The sequence below is a fragment of the Agelaius tricolor genome, unplaced genomic scaffold (genome assembly GCF_023055355.1).
Source record: "Agelaius tricolor isolate 1412-34295 unplaced genomic scaffold, bAgeTri1.0.p SCAF_173, whole genome shotgun sequence".
Classification (NCBI taxonomy): domain Eukaryota; kingdom Metazoa; phylum Chordata; class Aves; order Passeriformes; family Icteridae; genus Agelaius; species Agelaius tricolor.
The window spans coordinates 22,620-41,789 of record NW_027269433.1 but is presented as its reverse complement, the minus strand read 5'-3'; the positions used below and the strand labels follow the sequence as shown (position 1 = coordinate 41,789).

Here is a 19,170-nt window from a genome sequence, read left to right as displayed (position 1 = left end):
AAACTGCTCCAGACCAGTACAAACCAGTACAAACCAGTATAAACCAGTATAAACCCAATAAAATCCCAATTTTTTGGCTTAAAACCAGTACAAACCAGTACAAACCAATACAAACCAATAAAATCCCAATTTTTGGCCTAAAATCCAATTAATATGGACCAGTATAAACCAGTTTAGACCAGTTTGGACTGGCTTGCATTGCCTAGACCAGTACAAACCAGTACAGACCAGTACAAACCAGTAAAACCCAATAAAATCCCAATTTTTTGGTTCAAACCAGTACAAACCAGTACAAACCAATAAAATCCCAATTTTGACCTAAAATCCCCTTAATATGGACCAGTATAAACCAGTTTGAACCAGTTTGAACCAGTTTGAACCACTCCAATTCCCCAAAATCCCCATTTTCAACCCAAAACCCCTTCAAGCCCCGCCCCCAATTCCCCTCACGGTTGAAGCCCCGCCCCCAATTCCCCTCAGGGTTGAAGCCCCGCCCCCAATTCCCCTCACGGTTGAAGCCCCGCCCCCTCTGACCTGCTGCTTCCTCCGGCCAATCAGAATGCGCCGTGCCCGCTCCGCTTGCCCCTCCCCTTCCAGCCAGGCCCAGGCGGCTTCGGCCAATGAGAAAGGCCCGAGGGAGGCCCCGCCCCCTTTCCCCTCAGGCTCCGCCCCCTGGAGCTCCCTCAGGGCCTCCCTGAGGCGGCTCCGGAAGCGCCGGATTTGGGCCTCGGGCCCGGAAGCTTCCGGAAGGTTGGAAAAGGGGGCGGGGCCAAGGGATTCCGGGGGGAGGCCCTGGGATTCGGCGGCCTGGGGAGGAAGGGAGAGAAAATTCCGGGAAAAATCCCAAAATTGGGCAAAAAATTGTTCCCAAAAATCTCAAAATTGGCAAAAAATGTTCGAATTTTTGGGGATTTTTTCACAAAAATCCGGAATTAGGCAAAATTTTCAGCAAAATTCTCAATTTTGGCAAAGTTGTTGAAAAAATCCTCAAATTTACCAATTTTTTTCACAAAAAATTGAAAATTCATAAAAATTTCTACGAAAATTGAAAATTCATAAAATTTTTTCAAGGTATTTCCCAAATTCCAAATTTTAACCAATTTCCTCAAATTTATCAAATTTTTCCCAAAAAAAATCCCAAATTTACTAAAATTTTTACAGAAATTTCAAAATTAATCAATTTTTTATAATATACTTCACAAAGTCCTCACATTTATCAATTTTTGTCACATAAAAATCCCAAATTTACACAAAAAATCTATGAAAATTTTTGAATTAATCAATTTTTCATTAAAAAATTCCCAAATTCCCCACATTTTTGATAAATTTCCTCAAATTTATCAATTTTTTCACAAAAAATTGCAAATTCACAAAAATTTCTAAGAAAATCTCCAAATAAATTGAATTTTTAGAAAAAATTTCCCAATTTCCTCACATTTATCAATTTTTGTCACATAAAAATTGCAAATTTACAAAAAATTTCTACGAAAATCTCCAAATAAATCGAATTTATATAAAAAATTTTCCCAAATTCCCCACATTTTTAACAAATTCCCTCAAATTTAGCAATTTTTCCCCAAAAAAATCCCAAATTTACGAAAATTTTTACAGAAATTTCAAAATTAATCAATTTTTTATAAAATACTTCTCAAAGTCCTCACATTTATCAATTTTTGTCACATAAAAATCCCAAATTTGCAAAAATTTCTATGAAAATCTCCAAATAAATCGAATTTTTAGAAAAAATTTCCCAATTTCCGTCACATAAAAATTGCAAATTTACAAAAATTTCTAGGAAAATCTCCAAATAAATCGAATTTTTATAAAAAATTTTCCCAAATTCTTCACATTTTTAACAAATTCCCTCAAATTTATCAAATTTTTCCCAAGAAAATTCCAAATTTACTAAAATTTTTACAGAAATTTCAAAATTAATCAATTTTTTATAATATACTTCCCAATTTCCTCAGATTTATCAATTTTTGTCACATAAAAATCCCAAATTTACACAAGTTTCTATGAAAATCGCCAAATAAATCGAAGTTTTATAAAAAATTTCCCAATTTCCTCACATTTATCAAATTTTTCACACAAAATCCCAAATTTACAAGAAATTCTATGAAAATTTTTGAATTAATCAATTTTTCATTAAAAAATTCCCAAATTCCCCATGTTTTTTACCAAATTCCCTCAAATTTAGCAATTTTTTCCCAAAAACATCCCAAATTTACAAAAATTTTTACGAAAGTCTTTGAATTAATCAATTTTTTACAAAAAATTTCCCAAATTCTTCACATTTTTAACAAATTCCCTCAAATTTAGCAATTTTTCCCAAAAAAAATCCCAAATTTACGAAAATTTTTACAGAAATTTCAAAATTAATCAATTTTTTATAATATACTTCACAAAGCCCTCACATTTATCAATTTTTGTCACATAAAAATCCCAAATTTACAGAAAAAAATCTATGAAAATTTTTGAATTAATCAATTTTTCATTAAAAAATTCCCAAATTCCCCACGTTTTTGATAAATTTCCTCAAATTTACCAATTTTTTCACAAAAAATTCCAAATTCACAAAAATTTCTACGAAAATCTCCAAAAAAATCGAATTTTTACAAAAAATTTCCCAATTTTCTCACATTTATCAATTTTTTCACAAAAAATTGCAAATTTACAAAAATTTCTACGAAAATCTCCAAATAAATCGAATTTTTATAAAAAATTTTCCCAAATTCCCCACATTTTTAACAAATTCCCTCAAATTTAGCAATTTTTCCCAAAAAAAATCCCAAATTTACGAAAATTTTTACAGAAATTTCAAAATTAATCAATTTTTTATAATATACTTCACAAAGTCCTCACATTTATCAATTTTTGTCACATAAAATCCCAAATTTACAATAATTCTTACGAAAATCTCTGGATTAATCAATTTTTTCCCAAATTTACCCCAAAATTCCCTTAAAGCCTCCAAAAATTTCCAGATTTTTCAAAATTTCCCTGAAAAATTTCCAAAAATTCCCATTTTTTCCAAAATATTCCAAATTTGCCCCAAAATTCCCTCAAATCTGTTCAAAATTTGCCCATAAATTTTAAAAAAGCTCCAAAATTCCCCAAATTTGTTGAAATTCTGCTAAAAAACCTAAAAAGTCTCAAAAATTCCAAAATTTCCCTTTTCCCAAAATTCCTCCAGAAAATCCCTCTCAAAATTCCATAAAAATTTCAAAAATTCCCCAAAATTCCCCAAATTTTCGCCAAAATTCCCTCAAAACGCTCAAAAATTCCACAAAAATTCCCGAAGAATTCCGAAAATTTTAAAAAATTCGAAAGAATCCCTAAAATTCCCTGAAATTAAAAAAAAATCACCAAAATTCCCAAAAAATCTTGAAAAATTTGAAATTTTAAAAAATTCCCATATTTCGAAAAATTTTCCAAATTTTGAAAAATTCCCAAAAATCCCTTAAAATGTTCATTGAATTCCCTTTAAATTCGCAAAATTTCCCAGAATTTTTTCCCAAATTGTATCAAACATCCCAAAATTCCCAAAAATCCCCAAATTTTATCAAAAATCCCCGAATTTTTGCCCAAATTTCTCCCCTCACCCTGACAAGCTCCACCAGGCGCCGCCCGTCCTCCAGAAGCTTCCGCTGCCGCAAAGCATCACGGGAAGGGGCGGGGCCACCGCCGGAAGTGCCCTCAGCAGAACCGGAAGTGCCATTTCCATCATTACCAGAAGATATTTCAACGCCGGAAGTGTCATTTTTGCTCCCGGAAGTGGAATTTCCCGCGCCGGAAGTGGTTTTCTCAGCACCGGAAGTGGGTTTGGCAAGACCAGAAGTCACATTTTCGACACCGGAAGTTGATTCCCCGATACCGGAAGTGCCATTGGCAGACGCGGAAGTGACTTTCCCAATACCAGAAGAGGCGGGGTCAGACCCGGAAGTTGTTTTGCCCACACCGGAAGTTGTAGTTCCACCAGAAGAGTCTGAGCGGGAACCGGAAGTGAGAGGCCCAAACCCGGAAGTGGCAGAAACATCACCGGGAGTGGGCGTGGTCACACCGGATGTGATGTCACTCAAGGGGGCGTGGTCAGCGCCGCACATTTCACAGCTGGGGGCGTGGCCTCGGTTCAGGAAGGTGCAGCGGGGGCAGGGCCAGAGCTGGGAGGGGGCGGGGCTTGGCTGAGGAACAGAAATTCACAAATTTTACCCAAAATTCACAAAATTTTATCTCTAAAATTCCATTTTTAACCAAAAATTTCTCTTTTTTAACTAAAAATTTTCACTTTTTTCCCATAATTCGCTTCTTACCACAAATAATTCAATTTTTTGGCCCAAAATTTAATTTTTACATCAAAATTTCCCTTTTTTTACCAAAAATTCCTTCTTTTCCCCCCAAAAAATAATTTTTTAGTCATAAATTTTATTTTTTCATTTATAATTCTTAATTTTCTTTGCCCAAATTTCCCATTTTTTAAAAAAAACTCCCTAAAATTCCAATTTTTGTCAAAAAATTCCTTTTCCCTTTCAAAAATCATGAATTTTCCCATAAAAATTCCAATTTTTTCCTAATTCCCCCATCTTTCCCCCAAAATATCCCATTAAAATTTAATATTCCAATTTTCCCCCCAAATTTTTAATTTTTGTACCAAAAAATCTGATTATTTTTCATTTAATTTTTTCCCCAATATTCCCATTTCTTCTCTGAAAATTCCAAGTATTTTCCCAAAAATTTTTATTTTTTTACTAAAATTTCCATTTTTAACCCAAAACTCCCATCTTTTCCTTTCTTTATTCCAAACTTCCCATTTTTCCCCCCTAAAATTCCAATTTTCCACCAAAATTCCCATTTTTACCCTTTAAAAATCCCTTTAAATTTTGAAATTTAAATATTGAAATTTAAATTTTGAAATTTTCCTCATTTCAAAAATTCCAATTTTTTCCACCACCATTGCCATTATTGTCCAAAATTGCCAATTTTCCCCCTAAAAATTTGATTTTTTCTCCGAAAAATTCCATTTTTCCTGCTTAAAATCCCATTTCCTTTCTCTAAAAATAAAATCTCAATATTTTCCTCAAAAAAAACCAATTTCCTCCTTTCAGAATCCCCATTTTTGTTAAAAAATTCCATTTTTTACCCCAAAATAATTTTTTTCCTATTTCATTTTAATTTTTCCCTTAAAATTTTCATTGTTTCTTTTCCAACCCCTATTTTTTTCTAAACAAAAACACTCCCAATTTTTCCCTAAAAAATCCATTTTTTAAAATTAATTTTCTGTACAAAATCTCCCAATTTTTAATACAAAAATTCCCTTTTTTTTGGTCCAAAATCTCCCAATTTTTAATACAAAATCTCCCAATTTTTAATACAAAAGTTCCTTTTTTTTCTATAAAACCTCCCAATTTTTAATACAAAAATTCAATTTTTTTGTACAAAATCTCCCAATTTTTAATACTAAAATTCCCCATTTTTAATACAAAATCGCCCAATTTTAATACAAAAATTCCCTTTATTTTTCTCCAAAATCTCCCAATTTTTAATACAAAAATTCATTTTTTTATTGTACAAAATCTCCCAATTTTTAATACAAAATCTCCCAATTTTTAATACAAAAATTCCCATTTTTTTTCTTCAAAATCTCCCAATTTTTAATACAAAATTTTCCCCTTATTTTTCTACAAAATCTCTCAATTTTTAATACAAAAATTCCCTTTATTTTTCTATAAAATCTCCCAATTTTAATACAAAAATTCCCTTTATTTTTTCATAAAATATCCCAATTTTTAATACAAAATTTCCCCTTTTTTTCTACAAAATCTCCCCATTTTTAATACAAAAATTCTCTTTTTTTTTTGTACAAAATCTCCCAATTTTTAATACAAAATCTCCCATTTTTTAATACTAAAATTCCCTTATTTTTTTCGGCAAAATCTCCCAATTTTTAATACAAAAATTCCCTTTTTTTTGTATAAAACTCCCAATTTTTAATACAAAATCTCCCAATTTTTAATACAAAAATTTCCCCTTATTTTTGTATAAAATCTCCCAATTTTTAATACTAAAATTCCCTTATTTTTTTGTATAAAATCTCCCAATTTTTAATATAAAAATTCCCTTTTTTTTTCTACAAAATCTCCCAATTTTTAATACAAAAATCCCCCAATTTTTAATATAAAAATTCCCTTTTTTTTTTTGTATAAAACTCCCAATTTTTAATACAAAATCTCCCAATTTTTAAACACAAAAATCACATTTTCTGCTCTAAAACCTTCATTTTTTGGAGTAAAAACTTCAAATTTTTTTTCAAAAATCCCGTTTTTTTCCCCTAAAATATTATTTTTTCTCCCCAAACTGCCGATTTTTGCCCAAATTTCCCGTTTTTCAGCCCAATTCTCACCCGGGGTCTCCGTGCCAGCCGGGGTCTCTCGCACACCTGGCACAGGACGGTGGGGGAGGGGTTCCTGAAGGTGCAGCTGCGGCACTCCCAGCCCTGCCCCTCCCCCACCCTCAGCTCATCTGAAAAAAAAACCCAAAAAAAACCAAAATTCACATTTTCCACCCCAAAATCCCCAATTTTCCACCCCAAAATCCCTTTTTTTTTTCCCACAAAATTCCCATTTTTTTCCACAAAATTTGCATTTTTCTGCCCCCAAAATTCCATTTTTTCCAAAAAAATTCCCATTTTTTTCTCCCAAAATTCAATTTTTACCCCAAATTTCCCAAGAATTTTTCAATTTTCCACCCAAAATTCCAAGTTTTTCCCACAAAATTCCCATTTTTTGGCCACCCAAAATTTGCGTTTTTCTGCCCCAAAAATTCCCACTATCCCCCCAAAATTAAATTTTTACCCCAAATTTCCCATTTTTCCCCAATAATTTCCCCATTTTCCACCCAAAATCCCAAGTTTTCCCCACAAAATTCCCATTTTTTTCCACACAAAATTTTCCATTTTTCTGCCCCCAAAATTCCATTTTCCCCCATAAAATTCCCATTTTTTTCTCCCAAAATTCAATTTTTACCCCAAATTTCCCATTTTTTTCCTGAAAATTCCCATTTTTCCCAACAATTTCCCCATTTTCCACCCAAAATCCCAATTTTTACCCCAAAATTCCCATTTTTGTCCATCCAAAATTTACATTTTTCTGCCCCCAAAATCCCATTTTCCCCCCCAAAATTTTCCAGTTTTCCTCACAAAATTCCCAATATCCCTAAAAAAATTCCCACTTTTCCACCCAAAATTCAAGTTTTTACCTCAAATTTCCCATTTTTTCCTCAAATTTCTCATTTTTCACAACAATTTCCCCATTTTCCACCCAAAATCCCAAGTTTTACCCCAAAATTCCCATTTTTTGGCCACCCAAAATTTGCATTTTTCTCCCCAAAATTCCCTTTTTTTTCCTCCAAAATTTTCAATTTTTACCCCAAATTTCCCATTTTTCCCAAGAATTTCACCATTTTCCACCCAAAATTCCAAGTTTTTCCCACAAAATTCCCATTTTTTGGCCGCCCAAAATTTGCATTTTTCTGCCCCCAAAATCCCATTTTCCCCCAAGAAATTCCCATTTTTTTCTCCCAAAATTCAAATTTTACCCCAAATTTCCCCTTTTTACCAACAATTTTCCCATTTTCCACCCAAAATTCCCCAATTTTCCACCTAAAATTCCAAGTTTTTCCCACAAAATTTCCATTTTTCTGCCTCCAAAATTCTAATTTTCCCATAAAAAAATCCCATTTTCCCCCCAAAATTTTCCATTTTTCCCAAGAATTTCACCATTTTCCACCCAAAATCCCAAGTTTTTACCCCAAAATTCCCATTTTTGTCCACCCAAAATTTGCGTTTTTCTCCCAAAAATTCCCATTTTTATCTCCCAAAATTCAATTTTTACCCCAAATTTCCCAAGAATTTTTCAATTTTCCACCCAAAATTCGAAGTTTTTCCCACACAATTCCCATTTTTTCCACAAAAAATTTGCATTTTTCTGCCTCCAAAATTCCATTTTCCCCCCAAAAATTTCACATTTTCCACCAAAATTTCATATTTTCCTCCAAAATTTTCCATTTTTCCCACAAATTTCCCCATTTTCCACCCAAAATCCCAATTTTTCCCACAAAATTCCCATTTTTTTCCACCCAAAATTTGCATTTTTCTGCCACCAAAATTCCATTTTTTCCAAAAAAATTCCCATTTTTTTCTCCCAAAATTCAAGTTTTTAGCCCAAATTTCCCATTTTTCCCAACAATTTCCCATTTTCCACCAAAAATTCCCCAATTTTCCACCCAAAATCCCAAGTTTTTCCCACAAAATTCCCATTTTTTCCACAAAAAATTTGCATTTTTCTGCCCCCAAAATCCCATTTTCCCTCCAAGAAATTCCCATTTTTTTCTCCCAAAATTCAATTTTTACCTCAAATTTCCCATTTTTCCCCATAATTTCCCCATTTTCCACCCAAAATTCCAAGTTTTTCCCACAAAATTCCCATTTTTTGGCCGCCCAAAATTTGCATTTTTCTGCCCCCAAAAAATCCCATTTTCCTCCAAAATTTTCCATTTTTCCCCACAAAATTCCCATTATCCTCCCAAAAAAATCCAACTTTTCCTCCCAAAATTCAATTTTTTCCCCAAATTTCCATTTTTTTCCTCAAAATTTCCCATTTTCCCCCACTAATTTCCCCATTTTCCACCCAAAATCCCAAGTTTTTCCCACAAAATTCCCATTTTTGGCCACCCAAAATTTGCGTTTTTCTGCCCCCAAAAATCCCATTTTCCTCCCCAAAAATTTCGCATTTTCCTCCCCAAAATTTCCATTATCCCTAAAAATTTTCCACTTTTCCTCCCAAAATTCAATTTTTACCTCAAATTTCCCATTTTTTCCCAAGAATTTTTCAATTTTCCATCCAAAATTCCAAGTTTTTCCCACAAAATTCCCATTTTTTTCCACACAAAATTTGTGGTTTTCTGCCCCCAAAATTCCATTTTCCAAAAAAATTTCACATTTTCCTCCAAAATTTTCCGTTTTTCTTCCCAAAATTCCATTTTCCCCCAAAGAAATTCCCATTTTTTCCTCCCAAAATTCAATTTTTACCTCAAATTTCCCATTTTTTCCTCAAAATTTTCCATTTTTCCCAACAATTTCCCCATTTTCCCCCCAAAATCCCCTCAAAAATTCTCCAAATCACCCCAAAAATTCCTTACAAAATTCACCCCAAATTCCCCCAAAATTCCTCTAAAATCAACCCAAAAATCCCCAAATCCCTCAAATTCCCCAATTTCCTCCAAACCCCCAAAATTTCCTAAAAACTTCCCTAAATTCATCCCAAATTCAAAAAAATTTCCCCAAATTTCCACCCCAAATATTCCCTAAAAAATTCCCCCCAAAATTCCCCAGAAAAATCTGAAAATTCCCCCTAAAATTTCCCCCAAAATTCCCCAAATTTTCCCAAAAACCCAAAAATTCCCCCCAAAATTGCCCCAAACCTCCCCAAAAATTTCCCTAAAAATCTCCCCCAAATCCCCCCCAAATATCCCCAAAAATTTACCCCAAAATCCTCCCAAAAATCCCAATAAAAATCCCCCAAAATTCCGCAAAAATTCTCCCCAAAATTCCCAAAAATTCCCCCAAAAGTTGCCAAAAAATTCCTCAAATTCTCCTAAAATTCCCTCAAAAATGCCCCAAAAAATTCATCCCAAAATTCCATTAAAAATTCCCCAAAATTCCGCAAAAATTCTCCCAAAATTCCCCTAAAAATTCCCAAAAATTCCCCCAAATTCTCCCAAAAATTCCCCCAAAAATCCCCAAAATTTTCTGAGAAATCCCCCAAACTTTCCCCAAAAATTCCCTAAAAAATTTACCCCAAAATCCCCCAAAATTCCATTAAAAATTCCCCAAAATTCCGCAAAAATTCTCCCCAAAATTCCCCTTAAAATCCCAAAAATTCCCCCAAAATTTCCACAAATTCCCCCAAAAGTTGCCAAAAAATTCCTCAAATTCTCCTAAAATTCCCTCAAAAATCCCCCCAAAAATTCATCCCAAAATTCCATTAAAAATCTCCCAAAATTCCACAAAAATTCTCATCAAAATTCCCCCTAAAAATCCAAAAAAAATGCCCCAAATTCTGCCAAATTTCCCCAAAAAATCCCCCCCAAAATCCTCCAAAAATCCCCAAATTTTCTACAAAATCCCCCAAACTTTCCCCAAAAATTCCCTAAAAAATTTACCCCAAAATCCCTCAAAATTCCCCTAAAAATCCCCCAAAACTCCCCCAAAATGCCCCAAATTCTGCCAAATTTCCCCAAAAATTCCCCAAATCTTCTGAGAAATGCAGCAAAAAATCCTTAAAAAATTACCCCAAAACTCCACAAAAATTCTCCCTAAAAATCCCCCAAATTTTCCCAAATTCCCCAAAATTTGCCAAAAAACTTCCCCCAAAAATCCCTAAAAAAATTCACCCCAAATTCCCCTCAAAATCCCCCCAAAATTCTCAAGCAATTCCCATTTTTCCCCCAAAAATTCCCATTTTTTTCTCCAATTCTGCTCCCCAAATTCCCATTTTTCCCCCCCAAAGCCCCAAATTTTCCCAAAATTTTCCCAAAATTCCCCAAAATTGCCCAAAAATTCCCAAATTTTCCCAAAATTTTCCCAAAATTCCCCAAATTTCCCCCATTTTCCCCTCAGAGCGCCCCCTACCGGCCAGGAGGGGCTGGGCAGGCACAGGAACTGCATCGGCTGCCAGCGGCCACTGGGGACAAACAACACCAGTAAATACCAGTATAAACCAGTATAAACCAGTATGGACCAGTATAAAAACCAGTACTAGACCAGTATGGACCAGTTTAAACCAGTATAAACCAGTATGGACCAGTGGAAACCAGCAGGGAGGAGCTGGACCCTCACAGGAACTGCATCCAACACCAGTGAGCCATTGGGGGACAAACACCAGTAAATACCAGTATAAACCAGTTAAAACCAGCATGGACCAGTATAAAAACCAGTACAGACCAGCATAAACCAGTATGGACCAGTTTAAATCAGTATAGAGCAGCCATGAGGAGCTGGCCCCTCACAGGAACTTCATTTGACACCAGCGGCCATTGGGGGACAAACACCAGTAAATACCAGTATAAACCAGTTCAAACCAGTACAGACCAGCATGGACCAGTATAAAAACCAGTATGGACCAGCATAAACCAGTAAACACCAATATAAACCAGTATAGATCAGCCATGAGGGGCTGGGCCCTCACAGGAACTGCATCCAACACCAGCGGCCATTGGGGGGAAAACACCAGTAAATACCAGTATAAACCACTTAAAACCAGTATGGACCAGTAGAAAAACCAGTATGGACCAGTAGAAAAACCAGTACAGACCAGCATAAACCATTATAGACCAGTTTAAACCAGTATGGACCAGTATAAACCGGTCAGGAGGAGCTGGGCCCTCACAGGAACTGCATCCAACACCAGAGGCCATTGGGGGACAAACACCAGTAAATACCAGTATAAACCAGTTCAAACCAGTATGGACCAGTAGAAAACAGTGTTGTCCAGTTTAGACCAGCATAAAAACCAGTACAGACCAGTAAAAACCATTATAGACCAGCATAAACCAGTATAAACCAGTATAGATCAGCCATGAGGGGCTGGGCCCTCACAGGAACTGCATCCAACATCAGTGGCTCATTGGGGGACAAGCACCAGTAAATACCAGTATAAACCAGTTCAAACCAGTATGGACCAGTAGAAAAACCAGTATGGACCAGTTTAGACCAGTATAGACCATTATAGACCAGTTTAAACCAGTATAAGCCAGTATGGACCAGTATAAACCAGTCAGGAGGAGCTGGGCCCTCACAGGAACTGCATCCGACACCAGCGGCCATTGGGGGACAAGCACCAGTAAATACCAGTATAAACCAGTTCAAACCAGTAAATACCAGTATAAACCAGTATAGACCAGTATGGACCAGTATAAACCAGTCAGGAGGAGCTGGGCCCTCACAGGAACTGCATCTGACACCAGCGGCCATTGGGGGACAAGCACCAGTAAACACCAGTATAAACCAGTTCAAACCAGTATGGACCAGTATAAAAACCAGTACAGACCAGCATAAACCAGTATAGACCAGTAGGGACCAGTAAATACCAGTATGGACCAGTAAATACCAGTATAAACCAGTATACACCAGTATAGAGCAGCCATGAGGAGCTGGGCCCTCACAGGAACTGCGTCTGACACCAGCGGCCACTGGGGGACAAGCACCAGTAAATACCAGTATAAACCAGTTCAAACCAGTATGGACCAGTGTAAACCAGTATAGACCAGTATGGACCAGTATAAAAACCAGTACAGACCAGTAAATACCAGTATAGACCAGTATAAACCAGTACAGAGCAACCATGAGGGCCTGGGCCCTCACAGGAACTGCATCCGACACCAGCGGCCATTGGGGGACAAACACCAGTAAATACCAGTATAAACCAGTTAAAACCAGTATGGACCAGTATAAAAACCAGTACAGACCAGCATAAACCAGTATAGACCAGTATGGACCAGTAAATACCAGTATGGACCAGTATAAACCAGTATAAACCAGCAGGGAGGAGCTGGGCCCTCACAGGAACTGCATCCAACACCAGCGGCCATTGGGGGACAAGCACCAGTAAATACCAGTATAAACCAGTATGGACCAGTATGGACCAGTAGAAACCAATGTAAACCTGTACAGACCAGTACAAACCAGTACAAACCAGTACAAACCAGGAAGCTCCCACTAATGGGTTTCTATGGTGGTGCTGCCCCCAGTGGTCACTGAGGGAATTGCAGCCATTAGAGCCAAACCAGTATAAACCAGTATGAACCAGTGCCCTCCCAGTATAAACCAGTATAAACCAGTATAAAGCATTGTTCTCCCAGTATAAACCAGTACAAACCAGTATAAGGCAGTCTCCTCCCAGTTTCCTCCCAGTAGAAACCAGTATAAACCAGTTCAAACCAGTTGGGAAGCTCCCAGTATAAACCAGTGCCCTCCCCATTTCCTCCCAGTATAAACCAGTAAACACCAATATAAACTGGTCCCCTCCCAGTTCAAACCAGTATAAACCAGTATAAACCAGTACAAACCAGTCTCACCTCATCCCCTCCCAGTAAGATCTGGGTGAAGAACTGGGGGTTCGGGTGTTGGTTCTGGTGGGGGAGAGAAAAACCAGTAAAAACCAGTATAGACCAGTATGGACCAGTATAGACCAGTATGGACCAGTATAAACATCCCCATTTTCCCCCATTTCCCCCATTTTTAACCCTTTCACTCCCTCCCAGTCCCTCCAAACCCCTCCCAGTTCATCCCCGTCCCCTCCCAGTCCAAACCAGTAACCCCCAAACCCAAACCAGTTCAAACCAGTTCAAACCAGTACAAACCAGTACCCCCAAATCCCCATTTCCTCCATTTTTAACCCTTTCTCCCCCATTTTTTCCCCATTTTTCCACCATTTTCCCCCTCCCAGTCCCCTCCCAGTCGAAACCAGTAACCCCCAACCCACTCCCAGTACAAACCAGTACAAACCAGTAACCCCAAATCCCCATTTCCCCCATTTTTAACCCTTTATCCCCCATTTCCCCCATTTTCCCCCCTCCCAGTGCCCTCCCAGTGCCCTCCCAGTATAAACCAGTACAAACCAGTAACCCCAAATCCTCATTTTTCCCTCTATTTCCCCCATTTTTAACCCTTTCTTCACCATTTTCCCCATTTTTTCCCCGTTTTTTCACCATTTTTCCCCGTTTTTCCCCATTTCCCCCCCTCCCAGTATAAACCAGTAACCCCCAACCCACTCCCAGTATAAACCAGTATAAACCAGTACCCCCAAGTCCCATTTTCCCCCTTTCTTCCCCATTTTTAACCCTTTCTTCACCATTTTTTCACCGTTTTTCACCCTTTTTCCCCATTTTTTCCCATTTCGCCCCCTCCCAGTACAAACCAGTACAAACCAGTACCCCCAAATCCCCATTTCCCCCATTTTTAACCCTTTATCCCCATTTCCCCCCATTTTTTCCCATTTTTAACCCTTTCTTCACCATTTTTTCACCGTTTTTCCCCATTTTCCCCCATTTTCCCCCCATTTTTCCCCCTCCCAGTATAAACCAGTACAAACCAGTACCCCCAAATCCCCATTTCCCCCATTTTTAACCCTTTCTCCCCATTTCTCCCCATTTCCCCCCATTTTTAACCCTTTCTTCCCCATATTTTCCCCATATTTTCCCCCTCCCAGTATAAACCAGTATAGACCAGTACCCCCAAGTCCCATTTCCCCCCATTTTTCCCCCATTTTTAACCCTTTATCCCCATTTCCCCCCCATTTTTAACCCTTTCTTCACTGTTTTTCACCATTTTTTCACTATTATTTCCCCATTTCACCCCCTCCCAGTACAAACCAGTACAAACCAGTACAAACCAGTAACCCCAAATCTCCATTTCCCCCATTTTTAACCCTTTATCCCCATTTTCCCCCCATTTTTAACCCTTTCTTCACCATTTTTTCACCGTTTTTCACCGTTTTTTCACCGTTTTTTCCCCATTTCCCCCCCTCCCAGTCCAAACCAGTCCAAACCAGTCCAAACCAGTACGAGCAGGTCCAGCTCCGCCCTCAGCACCAGCACATCCGCGGTGACCGAGGCCACCAGGGGGGGGTGGGGCCCGTGGGGGGGAGGGGGGAAGCTCAGCCCCTCCCCCGACTCCTCCGTGTAGCCCAAGAGCTTCAGCACGGCCCGGCCGCCCTGCAAAGGGACTGGGAGTTACTGGTTTGGACTGGTTTGGACTGGGAGGGCACTGGGAGGGGGGAAAGGGGGAAAAAACGGGGAAAAATGGGGGGAAAATGGGGAAAAAACGGGGAAAAAAGGGTTAAAAATGAGGGAAATATGGGGGAAAATGGGGATTTGGGGGGACTGGTTTATACTGGTTTGGACTGGTTTGGACTGGGATGGGGTTGGGGGTTACTGGTTTGGACTGGGAGGGAACTGGGAGGGGGAAAAATGGGGAAAAAATGGGGGAAAATGAGGGAAATATGGGGGAAAATGGGGGGAATGGGGGTTTGGAGTTACTGGTTTGTACTGGTTTGTACTGGGAGTGGGTTGGGGGTTACTGGTTTATACTGGGAGGGGGGGAAATGGGGAAAAGCGGGGAAAAATGGTGAAGAAAGGGTTAAAAATGGGGAAAAAATGGGGAAGAAATGGGGGAAATGGGGATTTGGGGTTACTGGTTTGGACTGGTTTATACTGGGAGTGGGTTGGGGGTTACTGGTTTATACTGGTTTGTACTGGTTTGGGGTTGGGGGTTACTGGTTTGGACTGGGAGGGACTGGGAGGGGGCGAAATGGGGAAAAATGGGGAAAAATGGGGGAAAATATGGGGAAAAATGGGGGGAATGGGGGTTTGGAGTTACTGGTTTGTACTGGTTTATACTGGGAGTGGGTTGGGGGTTACTGGTTTATACTGGGAGGGGGGAAAGGGAGAAAAAACGGGGAAAAAAGGGTTAAAAATGAGGGAAATATGGGGAAAAATGGGGATTTGGGGTTACTGGTTTGGACTGGTTTGTACTGGTTTGTACTGGTTTGGGGTTGGGGGTTACTGGTTTGGACTGGGAGGGACTGGGAGGGGGCGAAATGGGGAAAAATGGGGAAAAAATGGGGGAAAATGGGGAAAATATGGGGAAAATATGGGGAAAAATGGGGGGAATGGGGGTTTGGAGTTACTGGTTTGTACTGGTTTATACTGGGAGTGGGTTGGGGGTTACTGGTTTATACTGGGAGGGGGGGAAATGGGGAAAAATGGGGAAAAATGGTGAAGAAAGGGTTAAAAATGGGGAAAAAATGGGGAAAAATGGGGAGAAAGGGTTGGAAATGGGGGAAATGGGGATTTGGGGTTACTGGTTTGTACTGGGAGGGAATGGGAGGTGAGAAGTGGGCGGGGCTTGGGGGAAGTGGGCGGGGCTTAAAATAAGGAAGTGATGTTTAAAAGGAGTGGGTGTGGCTTAGAGGAAGTGGGTGGGGCTTATTCTGAGTGGGCAGGGCTTAAAATAAGGAAGTGATGTTTAAAAAGGAGTGGGTGTGGCTTGGAGGAAGTGGGTGGGGCTTATTCTGAGTGGGCGGGGCTTAAAATGAGGAAGTGATGCTTTTAAAGGAGTGGGTGTGGCTTAGAGGAAGTGGGTGAGGCTTAAAATAAGGAAGTGATGGTTTAAAAGGAGTGGGTGTGGCTTAGAGGAAGTGGGTGGGGATTAGCAAATGCGGGCGGGGCTTGGGTGAGTGGGTGGGGCTTATAGGAGGTGGGTGGGGTTTAGAGGGAGTGGGCGGGGTTTTGAGGGGGCGTGGCTTAGAGGGAGTGGGTGTGGCTTAGCGAGAGGAGGTTTAGAGGGGGTTGGAAAATTGGAATTTGGGTCAAGAAATTTTCAATTTTTTTGGCAAAAAAATGACAGAGAAATGGAATTTTTAAAACATTTTTAAATTTTTTAAAAATTTTTTAAAATTTTGAAATTTTTAAAATTTTGAAATTTTTAAATCTAGTTTTTAAATTTTTAAATTTTTTAATTTTGCATTTTTTAATTTTTTTTCATTTTTTAAAATTTTTAAATTTTTAAATTTTTAAATTTAAATTTTAATTTTTAATTTTTAAATTTTTAATTTTTTTTATTTTTCAAATTTTTTAAGCTTTTTAAAAATTTAAAATTTTTAAATTTTTAAATTTAAACTTTAAATTTTAGTTTTTAAATTGTTAATTTTTTTGATTTTTAATTTTTTAAATTTTTAAATTTTTAAATTTTTAAATTTTAAAATTTTAAAATTTAAATTTTAATTTTTAATGTTTAAATTTTTAATTTTTTTTTTGATTTTTTAAAATTTTTTAAAATTTTTAAATTTTTAAATTCTTAAATTTTTAAATTTTCAAATTTAAATTTTAGTTTTTAAATATTTAAATTTTTAAATTCTTAATTTTTTAATTTTTTAAATTTTTAAAAATATTTTATAATTTTTAAATTTTTAAATTTAAATTTTAAATTTGAAACTTAAATTTTTAATATTTTTAATATTTTTTGAAATTTTTTAAAATTTTTAATTTTTTTTTAATGGGAATTTTTAGAGAGAAAAAAAGGGAATTTTTGGGGAGAAAAAGGAAAATTTTGGGAAAAAAAGGAATTTTAGGATTCCAAGAAAAATTCTGGGATTCTTAATTAATTTTTGAGACATTTGATGGGGACAAAACCTGAATTTTTTCGCCAAAAAAAACCGGAGATTTTGGTCAAAAATTTGAATTTTTTTTTTAAGGAAAAAAGGAATTTTTGGGGTAAAAAAATCGAATTTTTGGCAAAAAAACTTTGAATTTTTTGGGGGAAAAAAATAAAATTTTTGGGGTAAAAAAAATCGAATTTTTGGCAAAAAAACTTTGAATTTTTTGGGGGAAAAAAATAAAATTTTTGGGGTAAAAATATCGAATTTTTGGCAAAAAAAAATTGATTTTTTGGCAAAAAAAAATCGGATTTTTGGGGGCAAAAAATGCAGAAAAATGGGGGTTTTTTTGGGGAAAAAAGGGAAATTTTGGTCTAAAATTTCGATTTTTTTTTTCATAGAAAAGCTTGGAATTTCCAAATTATTTTTGGCGTCCCTAAAGGAAATTTGGCTCAAAAAAATTGATTTTTTGACCAAAAAAAATCGGATTTTTGGGGGAAAAAGATGCTGAAAAATGGGGTTTTTTGGGGGGAAAAAAGGGAAATTTGGGGAAAAGCAGAATTTTTATCTTCTCAGCTCTGCTGAGATGAATTTTGAGGGTTTTAAAGTGGAGTTTTGGGGAGAAAAATAAAATTTTTTGGGGGTAAAAAAATCAAATTTTTGGCGAAAAAACTTTGAATTTTTTGGGGGAAAAAAATAAAATTTTTGAGGTAAAAATATCGAATTTTTGGCAAAAAAACTTTGATTTTTTTGGGAAAAAAATAAAATTTTTGGGGTAAAAAAATCAAATTTTTGGCGAAAAAACTTTGAATTTTTTGGGGGAAAAAAATAAAATTTTTGAGGTAAAAATATCAAATTTTTGGCAAAAAAACTTTGATTTTTTTGGGAAAAAAATAAAATTTTTGGGGTAAAAAAATCGAATTTTTGGCAAAAAAAAATTGATTTTTTCGCCAAAAAAATAAAATTTTTGGGGTAAAAAAATCGAAATTTTGGCCAAAAAACCCCCCAAATTTTTGGGGAAAAAAATAAAATTTTTGGGGTAAAAACATCGAATTTTTGGCAAAAAAAAATTGATTTTTTCGCGAAAAAAGATCGGATTTTTTGGGGCAAAAAATGCAAGAAAATGGGGTTTTTTGAGGGAAAAAAGGGAAATTTTGGGAATATTTGTTGGGAATTTGGACCTGGATGGCTCCCACGGTGGATTTGAAGACGGGGTTGCCAAACCTGACCCCCCTCCAGTGGCGGGGAGGGCGGGGGCTGAGCAGGTTCCGGCCGTATTTTTCCAGAATGTTCAGCGCCGTCCTCAGCTGCTCCAGGCCGTGGGGGAGACCCTGAGAATTCTGGGAAAAAAGGAAAAAATTTGGGGTTTTTAGGGAAAAAAAAATGAGGAAAATCGGTGGAGGTTTGGGGGAGAAATTGGCCCGAAAAGGCGAAAAAATTCAGAAAATTTACACAAAAAAGGCCAAAAAATGCAGGAAATTCACCCAAAAACCCTCAAAAAATCCTCAAAGTCCCATGAAAATAATCCCATAAAAATCCCCAAAAAATCCCATAAAAATCCCCCAAAAATCCCCAAAGCCCCTTGAAAAAATCCCCTAAAATCCCCCAAAAAAATCCCCTAAAAATCCCCAAAAAATCCCCAAAGCCCCCTGAAAAATCCCATAAAAATCCCATAAAAATCCCCCAAAAATGAAAAAAAATCCAATAAAAATCCCCCAAAAAATCTCAAAAAACCCCACAAAAACCCCATAAAAATCCCAAAAAAATCCCCAAAAATCCCCAAAGCCCCTTGAAAAAACCCCATAAAAATCCCCAAAAAACCCCATAAAATCCCCCAAAAAATCCCCAAAAAATCCCCAAAGCCCCTTGAAAAAATCCCATAAAAATCCCCCAAAAATGAAAAAAATTCCAATAAAAATCCCCCAAAAAATCCCCAAAAAATCCCACAAAATCCCCAAAG

The 19,170-nt window shown here is 36.9% G+C and overlaps 1 protein-coding gene across 1 annotated transcript in view; it reads right to left on the bottom strand.

Moving 5' to 3' along the window:
• Nucleotides 1-19,170, bottom strand: part of RNF31 (ring finger protein 31) — a 61,637-nt gene that overhangs the window by 31,308 nt on the left and 11,159 nt on the right. Inside the window, exons 4-10 of the mRNA XM_071420921.1 lie at nt 18,435-18,550; nt 14,614-14,769; nt 13,132-13,185; nt 10,688-10,739; nt 6,401-6,519; nt 3,606-4,184; nt 535-807 (exon numbers count right to left, since the gene is read on the bottom strand). Of these exons, the coding sequence (XP_071277022.1) occupies nt 535-807; nt 3,606-4,184; nt 6,401-6,519; nt 10,688-10,739; nt 13,132-13,185; nt 14,614-14,769; nt 18,435-18,550 (1,349 nt within the window). The remainder of the gene's footprint in view (nt 1-534; nt 808-3,605; nt 4,185-6,400; nt 6,520-10,687; nt 10,740-13,131; nt 13,186-14,613; nt 14,770-18,434; nt 18,551-19,170) is intronic.